Source organism: Euphorbia lathyris, chromosome 5 (assembly GCF_963576675.1).
Source record: "Euphorbia lathyris chromosome 5, ddEupLath1.1, whole genome shotgun sequence".
NCBI lineage: Eukaryota > Viridiplantae > Streptophyta > Magnoliopsida > Malpighiales > Euphorbiaceae > Euphorbia > Euphorbia lathyris.
The window spans coordinates 24,862,858-24,873,815 of NC_088914.1; the positions used below are offsets into that span (position 1 = coordinate 24,862,858).

General features: G+C 34.2%; 1 protein-coding gene across 6 annotated transcripts; it reads right to left on the minus strand.

Annotated features, from left to right (window-relative positions):
- Nucleotides 1-307: 307 nt before the first annotated feature.
- Nucleotides 308-10,512, minus strand: LOC136228933 (RPM1 interacting protein 13). Of its 6 annotated transcripts, XR_010688888.1 has the most exons (5): nucleotides 9,716-10,512; nucleotides 6,753-6,839; nucleotides 5,592-6,648; nucleotides 4,352-4,505; nucleotides 308-534 (listed from the first exon to the last, which is right to left on the minus strand). XR_010688888.1 is itself a non-coding variant. In XM_066017435.1 (4 exons), exons 1-4 carry the CDS (start codon nucleotides 10,061-10,063, stop codon nucleotides 491-493), a joined length of 1,536 nt encoding a protein of 511 aa, XP_065873507.1. In that variant the 5' UTR covers nucleotides 10,064-10,511; the 3' UTR covers nucleotides 308-490. The 6 variants fall into 6 exon arrangements, 5 of the variants coding, with proteins under 5 accessions (XP_065873507.1, XP_065873508.1, XP_065873509.1 ...); XM_066017435.1 differs by lacking the exon at nucleotides 4,352-4,505 and having other exon boundaries at nucleotides 9,716-10,511; XM_066017436.1 differs by lacking the exon at nucleotides 308-534 and having other exon boundaries at nucleotides 3,749-4,531; nucleotides 9,716-10,509.
- Nucleotides 10,513-10,958: the final 446 nt, after the last annotated feature.

Sequence of the window (10,958 nt, forward strand, 5' to 3'; positions counted from 1 at the left end):
AAGTTGACACCTCATTAACTTCCATAACTTCCATGCCACCTCATTCAACTAATTTGTGGTTAGTGATAATTTAGGGCTAGACATGGATGTGAGTAGGATATTAGGTTTTATGGTTTAGCTTTTAGTGTGGTTTCGTGTGCATTGGAAAAATCGGATGCATAACTAGTTCCAGGAATAGGTCTCACCGAAACCTACATAATTTTTTTTCTTTTTATTTTTTTTTATTTTGTTAGAACTTTACTCTAAAATTAAGCACATACTTTTTATTTACATAAATAAATAAAATTTATTTATTTGATCTAACATCTTCAAAATGAGATTTTGAAAGCCTTTAATAAAACACTAGTTGTGTACCCATACAATGCACGAGATAAATCTATCGTCTTGTATGTAGTTTCCTGTGAGATACAAAAGAAAAAACTTAAAAAAAATAAAAATAAAAATAAAATATTTGTTGCAAGTATGCCAAGTTCACACAATTTCTCTATGGTCAGTCTACAGTGGTTTGATCCTTCTCCAAATCCTGGCGTAAACCTGCAAATGTTGACTATTAGAAACCTCGTGCCAAACGCAAGTTCCACATGAGCAATTGAATAAATTTGCAGCACCATAGAAAATAATATATCTAATTCATAAGTAAAAAAAACAACCATGATGACAAGTACTAAACGTATCAAAATGAATAAATGGATTGACACTGACTCATTTAACCCAATTAACTAAATATAATTAAACACTAAAAAAACAAAAAGTACATAAAAGTAGAAAAACGAAAAAACGAAATAAAACGTTAAAAAAATGTGAAAATATGAACAAAGACGTAACAAATGATCCAAATGATGGTTTCTGATGGTCGGGATACGTTGCACCTCGTGCCTTCTACCACCGTCTATAGACTCAAGTTCTTAAAATTTTAGATGATTTATCTTCTGCAAAAACCTTTCCAGCGATTTGATCATTTGGATTGTAAATCGGAGATGACAAGCTGCTCGGTTTTAATGGCGATTCAGATTGTTCTGAATCTAAAGATGAAGATGATATTGCTGGACTTGTGAATACTAGAATTTCATAAATTTAGAAATTCAGAAAATACTAGAATTCCAGATTTTTGAAATTTCAGTATTTTCTGGAGTTCCTGTGTTTCTAAAATCTAGTGTTTTCTGAAATTCTAGATTTCTAAAATTCTAATATTTTTTGGGATAATTTCAATTTTGACATATATGAAAATTTTCAGATGAACTTTATATAGGTTAGATGGGTCAACCCGTTTATAATCCAACTTATAAATGGATCAACCACCATTTATTCTATGGGTTGCCTTATGTGGACTAAATCTTAAGCAAGACCTCCACAATCACAAAAAAAAGAAAACAGTGCAAGTTCAGGATTTGTGAGCCCTTTTTATTTATGAAAATTAAGATACTATTAGCACCAAAACAATTACAACAGCAGAAAACCATTAATAACTGAGCCTAGGAGGGGAAATTGCTATGGAGGTCCAGAAAGAGAAAGGAGGGATGTAATAAATAATAATAAAGAGGAAAATGAGAAAAAAAAAAAAAAACAATTAACTTAGTTTTCATGTCTGAAGGAAGTAGTAGGATTTTATTAAAACTTTCAAAAGTATATTTTTGGTATTCATCATGATTAAATTAGAATAAATGGTAAGAGGAAATCTTTAGAAATGCAAATATTTGAGCAATTTTACTAAATTACAAAATGAAGAACATGGCAAATATCACATTTTGAAAAACATTTTAAAAATACAGGGATCAATCAAGTTTGTTTGGACAAGTTTAGGAAGCAAATGATGTATTAAGCCTTGTTTAATTGATTTACACTATAATGAATGTAAATTTTAAGGATTTTATATCACAAAAATAAGTTTTAAAGATTATAATGTTAGTAATGACATAATTTTGGAGCTATAAATATAATTTACCATCACAAATAATGTGTTAAAAATGACAACTTGATGGGATTTATAACCTAATGGATATAAATGGTCATAAAACAGTAATTACCTCAAATCTATATATAACGATGGGATTAAGATGACATTTCCTCCTTTTTTTTACGAATTAAAATTAATATTTTATTAAAATATTTTTCTTCTTATCTTTTCAAGTTGAACAAAATTCATCCTCAATCTGAATGATGTTTTTGCACTACAAAACCACGTATGTGATGTGGCTCAATATGAATGCAGGTGGCTGATGTATAATTTTCTACATAAAACTATTTTTTCCCTGATCTCATATTACACAAAAACTGAACCTCTCTCCATCTTCCCCAACTTCATAAGCTAGGTCTCCGAAAAAATTGGTTATTTCTCCTCTACCCATCTTTATCTTCTTCAAGTGCTTTCTCTTTACGGTAACTCACTCTCAAATTTCAAGCGATATGCCTCAAATGTTTAATACTTACTAGAATCATCTCTACAACAATCTCTCTCAATTAAAGTCCTGAATTCTTCTGTTTCCAACCACAAAGCAGAATCTAGAGCCTATATAGGAACCCCTACAAGTGTTCTTCCCCAAAAAAACTCTAGCGAGTGGTCCTATATTTCCAGTGATGATCTCTATTCCTATCTTTGTTACGCTTTTAAGGCAGATTCCAGAGTAGATAATACAAGTGTTTTTCCCCAAAAAAAACTCTGGCGACTGGTCCTATATTTCCACTGCCGATCTCTATTCCTATCTTTCTCACGCTTTTAAGGTCAAAAGCGTGAAAAACATTTTCACGCTTTTACGGTCAAATGCGTGAAAAAGATAGGAATAAAGATTGGGAGTGGAAATATAAGACCAGTCGCTAGAGTTGTTTTGGGAAAGAACACTTGTAGGGGTTCTTGTATCGACTCTAGAATCTACCTTAAAAGCGTGAAAAAGATAAGAATAGAGATCGGGAGTGGAAATATAGAACCACTCGTCAAAATTTTCTTAGGGAAGAACACTTGTAGGGATTCTTACATCGGCTCACGAAGCTACCTTGTGGTTGGAAACAAAAGAATCCAAAACTTTAATGGAGAGAGAAACATAATTAAAAGAGATTATTGTAGGGGAGGATTCTAGTAAGTATTAAACATTTGAAGTATATCACTTGAAATTTGAGAGTGGATTACGGTAAAGAGAAAACAGTTGAAGAAGATAAAGATGGAAAAATGAGAGAGCCAATTTTTTCAAAGACCTAGTTTAGGAAGTTGAGAAAGATGAAAATAGGTAGTGAGAGATTCAGTTTTTATGTAATATGAGATCGAAGAAAAAATGTAATAAATAGCTTTATACATAAAATTACACATCAATACCTACATTCAGATTGAGTCACGTCACATACATGAGGTTTTAGTTTTTTTTAACACTTGTCCTCTTTATAAATTAGAAAGGAGCATCCCGATTGAGGATGGATTTTGTTCAAATTGAAGAGATAAGAAAAAAAATATTTTAATAAATAATATTAAATAAAAGATTTAATTTTAATTCATAGAAAAAAAGTGTCATCCAAACCCTATCATTACTGGTTTATAATATATATAGATATAGATATGTTCGAGGCCATTAAATGCTTTATGACATTTATATCCATTAGACTATAAATCTCATCAATTTAATCACAAGATGATGTTCGTACATTTTAAACAAGTTTAGAAGAACAATAGATTATTCTAAGCAAATTTAGAAGATAAATAGACAACTTAAGTAAGTTGAGAGATTTAATGCGTCAATTTAAACAAATTGAGGGAATAAATATGACGTTTTTAAAGTATAAAGAGGCAATTGATTTTTTTTTAAACAAATACAGAGGCTAAAATAGCAGAACCGTAGATATACCTTTTTGACTGTATATAAAAAAAACAAAGCATATGATGTTGTCTGCATCTAAAATTATCTACCCAACTGCCTTCACTTAGTGGGCATTCAATAGAGTTTATTGAGCATTTGTATTTATATCAGAGCTTCACTAACTTTGTGTTTACTAAAATAAAATCTACAACACAGATGTTGCTCATCAACTTGCAAAAAGAAAAGAAATGAGGAATCATAAATTAATGGGTTCAGCTATACGGTTATTCAGGGATCTCTAGGTATAAAACAATGCAATCTTAAAACTAACATTACCAGACGGTGCAATTTCAAGTCTTACTAATGGAAAATAGATTGGAGAATAGCCAAACCATGAAATTACACATAATAAAACACATAATAAAAACCTATCTTCCATTAATAACACTTGAAATTACACCGTCTGGTAAACGTTAGTTTTAATATCGCACCTGTATAAGATTGTGAATAGTGGTCAATCTATTAGTCATATTCTAAGAGACCTCAAACAAGGCGATCCAATCTCATCTTACCTTATTTTGACATGTGTAGACAGGTTCTCTGTTTCCCTCTCCAAGCTTGAGAGTAAAGGTCTTATTCATGGTCGTAGTGTAGCTCAATCTGCTCCTTCTATCTCGCACCTCTTCTTGTTTGATGACAGATATCTCCTTTTCCAGGCTACAAGATCTGAGTGTGAAGATATTAAGGTGTACCTTCAACATTATATCTCTGTTTCAGGCCAACAAATTAATTTTGATAAATCTCTTATCAGCCAGGAACTGTTCTAACTGTTTGTCAGGAGATGAGTTCTTTATTAGGTGTTCAAACTAATGAAGTGGTGAGGAAGTAGTCTTATTTCTAGGAGCAAAATTCAAATCTTTTAGTATATTGTTGAAGATCAAATAATTCCCTCCTATAACTTAACTTGAAGAGGCCATTCCATTATTCACACAAACCCTTCACTGCCTTGCTTGAGGAATAGTTTCACAAAAATGGAGACCAACCAGAATAACGTCCGATCTTGTTTCTGGAACAAGTTTTGGAATTGAACAAGTTTTGGAATTGCTCTCCATAATTCGGCTTCTTCGCTTGTTGAAGCACATAATGGCATCTGCCCTATATGTCTAATTGCTAAAGGCTTAAGCATAAGGAATAAGGGGGCTCTTAGTAAGGATTCTCAAACCTTGGTTAAAGCTATCAATTGTTGAGAGGAGATTGATTCTATTGTTGCTCTTATTGTTTCCGATTGTAAATTCATTACCCTACCATTGGGTAAACAAATACGATTAATTTATATATAAACAATTTGCATTCAAATTATTGTTAAATTCTTCTATATATAGGGATTTTACTTAGCTTGAAACTTGTCTCAAAACGATGCAAATGAAGATAGTAAAGTGAAGGAAAATTTTGCAGAAATGAAACAAGGATCGGAAAAAAATTAAATTCCAACAGCTAAAACTCCGATCAGCTTCCGAGAACAAAGCTAGTTGCATGACACATAAGTTATAAGATTAAAGAAAAAAGCCAGCCTCCCTAAAAATCAATCATTGGATAGACAATATGTACAGTTGTAGTCTAGAATAATTGTAGACTACCCAAGCTCTTTTTTAATAGTTAAATCCTCACTAGTGATTATTTTATCAGTTTGCAAAGAGCTGCACCAGTCAACCAGCTTTTCTTCTATTCACCCACTAACAAGCACAATTAGCAACTTTAGCTACACTTGTGCCAGACCATTCCAAGATGTTTCAAAATCAAAACAAAGCATACCTGCATCAAAAGCAGCAGATGGTACAGGAGAAAAGAGATCACCCGGCACACAACCTTCTGAAGCTAAACCATCAGATTGACCCCGCAACCAGCTCGCATAATCATGGTCATGTTCAGTACTTCCTGGCAATTGAGAAGTAAATTGAATGTCAGCTGTGGGCTCATTGTTAGACCCTATAGCCTGAGGGTGGATAATATCCACTGAGGTCTGCTGATTGCTTGGATCCAAGTTGTTAATCCAACCGAAGTCAAAATCAGAAAAAGGCGAATCCACAACATTCTGACCTTGATTCCCCAAGTGATTAATGTTTTGGTCATTGTTTGAATGAGTAATAGGCACGCTACAGACTTCAGGTTGCACAACTGTGTTTACACTGACACTGCCTGTTTCAGGCTGGGTGAGGCTTGGATGCATATATGACGCTGAAATAATGTCAGGCAAACCGTCCTGCCATCCAGCAGAATTTCCAACGTTTGTTCCAGCTACTGGAACAGTATTTCTAACATACTGCGATGCACGAGGGAAGTTCATGTTTGAGGAGCCATACACTGATTGGTTCTTTAAAGCACTTCTGACAAGTCCTGGTCTTTTAAACGTTGTATTATTAGAGACCAATTGTTGGCCTCTATTTTGTAAAATGGCACTACCACGGATACCAAGTGCCTGCTGAGGCACAGAGGAAGGTGTAAATCCATTTCTACCCTGCATATATACATGACGAAGGTTTCTATTCTGGCTTATGATATTTGGAACGTTCAACCTAGTAGAGGAGATAGTATGAGTAGCAGTTGGCCTGCAGACCTCATTATGTCTTCCAATAGGTGCCAATCCTTTATCAAGAACTGCAGCTTGATTAAGTTGAGGCACTGCCACAGGATGCTGAGCTTCTGGAAATTTCAAAACTGGTAAAGAAGCACTTTTCTTCAGCCTGAAACTTTCATGCCGCTGAATTTTCCACATCTCCTGTTTATCAGTGGCATGACAGTGATTGATGGTGGAGGTACCATTACCCCAGTGTGAACATGGTGCAAGAGAGTCACACACATAACAGTGGCACTGCATTCAATAAGATTGTAAATTAGAAATGGACAATGTTAGCAATTAAACTATAGCACTTACTATATTTCCTCGGGACCGAAGTATAATAAAGGAGGCATTACCAAGTTACAGTGTTGTTCATGTGGGGTTGAACTGAAACGAAATTTAGCACAAAGATGTCTCGGATGGGGATAGTCCCTACATGCAATCTGCAGCAAAAATAAAACTGCATTTATCACAAGCATCAAAAAGCATACTCCAACTCCAAAGAAGAAAGGGAAAAAAAATAACAAGCAAAAGAGAGATATAGTTCAATGCTCCTCAAATAACCTCAAACAATTGAATCCCAGATGTGCAGGTAATAGCATTTCCAAAAAACATTGCGGATACTAAACAAGCTGAAACAGTAGCAAGGTAAGACCAAAACTTAAGCTTCAGCCAAATAATCACATCTCTCTATGGTCTTAGTGAGTCATTATTTGTGATCTTGATTTTACCATCGTGCTTAAATCACTTGTGAGTAACCATGAACCTAATTGTCTCCACATTGCCATATTTAGAGAGTCAAAAGTACATGAAAATAGAATGAATATTCTGCAGGTGCATTCATTAAAAAAATCCCATTTCCATTGCATCTTCTTCAAGTGTGTTACTGTTACCCATACCTTCTAGATACGAGCATATGCAGCAGATTACTTTAAATCTTCTCTTCTGCTACACTTGAAAAGGAACTTTATGAGCATGCAGATATCACCAGCTCAACCTCTCTCCACATCTCAAGTTCCAATCCACCAGGCATATATAACAACAGTGAAAACAGTATTCTTCTACCCTCTTTTAATAACAAAGAGCAAGAGAAGTATCCACTTCCTTAAGTAATATCATCTAGCACTTCCACAGATTCAACCTTTCAGTCTGTCATCCAAATTGAATAACAGCAGCAGTTCCAAACCCAAGAGTTTGGTTTGCCAAAGAAGAATCCTAAACCAATTGACAGGACAAATATATAACAATGTAGCACTTCATAATTAATTGAGTTATAATTCAAACACCATATCACATATACCGATATCATTGCCAAATGTCAGACTGTCCAGGGAAGGTGGAGATTAATTGCTTAGCATGTCATGGAAAATTGGAATTTCTACCTAAAAATCAAAGTTGATATCTGGATGCAACACTTCAGAACACAGATTAGTGTTTGTTGGAGTAGGAAAGAAATAGTAGAAATGCTGGGGCAGGTAACAAGTGCCCCAAAACTCATCCATAAGATAAGACAAACTTCGAAAATTGCAAATATAGACGAGACACATACACACAGTCACCAAGTCGACTACCAAATAAAAGAACATGCAAGTCCAAATAAATCGTGATAGTAAAAACATGAAATAGAGAAACCCTGAAATATCAATCATCACAGAATTTTCCAACCCACAACACTACTGAATAAAGTAACACAGGTTAACAAGGAACAAGCACATAAAGATGTGATATCCCGATCCTGAGATTTTGGAGGCCTACGGGCGATGTATCAAATGGGGGCCCTAATTTAAACAGTATAATGGCCCAAAATGTAGTTTGTCAATATTTTGACAAAGAAAATTACTACAGGAAATATAGTTAATTCTCAACTTTACAGATCTATGATAGTAGAGGTTTGCATTTGAGATCAAATTGCTTAAGCTTTTTTTATTGAATTGGGTAAGCAACAACATGAAGTAGTGCATCTAAGAAAAAGTTTTCTCGAATTGAATAATTATGAAATAGTTCTAATAGATATTATGCTCTTTATGATATAAAGCATGATAACAGAAAAATAAAAAACTAAATCCGAAAATCATCTCTCTTAAGTTCTTGAAATTGGAAGATTTTGATGTGTTTTTCCTAAATCGCCTATGAAAGCCAAAGTAAATCAGAATCTGATAGAGTAGTTTCTCAAACATAATAAAAAAAAAAAGTATTGGTAATTGAAAGCTTCAAGGTGAGGTGATAAGAATACAAATTGATTATTTATATAGTTGGTGAATTAAAGATGAAAGACAATATTACCATATAATATTCTTTGGGGTTGAAGTGTGATTAAAGTAGGGAGAGATAAATTGTGATTTTTGTTGGGATTAATGGATGTGAGAGATAATTATGGAAAAACTCTCAAATTGGGAATTGATATAAATTAGGGAATTGATGCCACTAAATTAAGAAATTCGGAAAGACTAATTGATACCCACGTTTTTATTAATACGAATAGATAATAATCTGTTTTTTTTAGAAAAATCAAGTTTATAACTACATTGATTTTTTTAGTTTTCAGTGAAACTAATTTAAAACCTAGACCAATTAATACTAGTACTAATAAATTACTATATTTGGGCCCCTCTATCCCTGGGCCCTGGGCAGGCGCCCCTCCTGCCCAGGCTCAGGGACGGGATAGTAGATACAGAAACTGGCTTATTTGACTGATATTCTCATAATTTAAATATATAAGAGAACTATTATCAAGTATTTAGCAGTCTGAATCAACTAAAAAAGTTAGTATGGTAGTTTTAAAAAAAAAGTCAAATGTTTCTCTTGATTCATTCTGCAACAAAATAGAATAAACTTGGTTAAAGCTACAGACAAAAGAAAAGCATTTATCAAAGTATTCTGCAACATGCAACCCCCCTAAAAAAATGACACCAGGCCATTCATAACTCATTATCCAAAAAAGCAGTAGAAGTCTCAAAACAACGGTATACACAATTTAAGCAGTTATACCTTCAATTCTTTATTGAAGGATAAGATAATATGGACATAACAACTATATGAACTTAAAGACATGGGAGAAGCAGCATTCTAAAGTATCGGGAGAAAAAAATGATAACCCAATATTTATTCTCTCATTCCATGCTTGCTCAAAACAAAACGGCCCAATATAATGAAACTAGCATTCTTTCTACTTCTAATTAGTAATTACCCTCATCCAAGAACTAAAGAACTGCCCATTTATTTAATCTATAAGAAACCAATAATTACTTTAAAAATAAACAGAATAAAAAGATCTAATTTATTTTCATAAAAGAACAGACAATAGAGCTCATATTCACACCTGTCCCGTCTGTCCAACAACAAGCACATCGTCGGCATCGTCGGCATCGTCGGCCGCATCATCAGCGACATTTACAGCCTTATCCGGGTCACCTTCCAAAACCACACAATCATCATCATCGAGGTCTTTCACCACTCTCGACGGCTTGGACTTTGACTTCGACTTAGGCTTAGGGGGAACATACTCGCTGAGTACAACAACGTCATCGCCGTCCGAGTCGGCGGTTTCTCTACCGACAGTCTGGAGGAGTTCAGTCAACCACTCATGATCATCGTCGCCACCTCTCGGCTCATCAAAGGTCGGTTCCTCATCGGAGCTGATGTCGAAAATCACGGGATTGAAGTCCATCAATTGCGCCGAATCTGTCCAAGACACCCGCGTTTATCATGCGAAATCTAGTCGGCCGATGGAAAATCCCCCTACAGTTGAAGACTTGCCTGACCCCCGAAAGAAAATCTACAATTTAGGGTTCAAATATGTTGAATTGGGGATATAAGAAGAGAACTAGAAAGGGAAATTCTTCGAAACAACTTCCCATTAAAACTCAACAACGAACAAAAAAGAAAGAGGAAAGATTTGTGGAATTTGGAGGCTACTTAATTAGGGTTTGAAATTGGAAGATAAATTAGGAAAGAAAAATAGGGTTTGTGATGAGGAGAAAAAAACAGAGAGATGAATTGAGTGAGAGATCGAGTGAGGGATACCGGCTAAGTAGGTGAAAACGCAGGGCAACCATGGCGGATACTGTAAACTGGTGGGATTGAAATGGAATTAAAGAAATTGTTTAGGGATAGTTACGTAATATAGAACAAAATTGCGAGAGGGACGGCTTTTGTGGAAACTGAAAAAGGTTTGTTTAGTTTAAGGCTCTGTGTGCCTTTTGGTTGTCAACTGCCGGTTTTAACCTTTTCTTTAATAAGGGCTAGGGCTTTCCTTCAGGTTTTTTTGGGAAAGTATCAATTTAGGCGTAACGTTCAAAATAGCACCAATATAGGCTTAACCTTTACAACATAATATCAATTTAGGTTTAACGTTTATAATATAGCATCAATTTAGGTCTTACGTACAAAATAGCACCAATATAGGTTTAACGTTTACAAAATAATACGAATTTAAGCTTAACGTTTACAAAATATATACAATTTAAGCTAAACGTCATAATTAAATTAATCATATTATATTCTTTCCCAACTTTTTTGGTAGGGATATTCTTTCCCTATTAACTTTATATGTTATCTTTTTT

Excerpts from the sequence above, each read along its gene's own strand:
- LOC136228933 (XM_066017434.1), bottom strand. The coding sequence starts at position 10,063 with ATGGACTTCAATCCCGTGATTTTCGACATCAGCTCCGATGAGGAACCG. Across the intron at positions 6,840-9,715 it reads TTGTTGGACAGACGGGACAG|ATTGCATGTAGGGACTATCC; the intron begins GTGTGAATATGA and ends TTTTTGCTGCAG. Across the intron at positions 6,649-6,752 it reads ATGAACAACACTGTAACTTG|TGCCACTGTTATGTGTGTGA; the intron begins GTAATGCCTCCT and ends TATTGAATGCAG.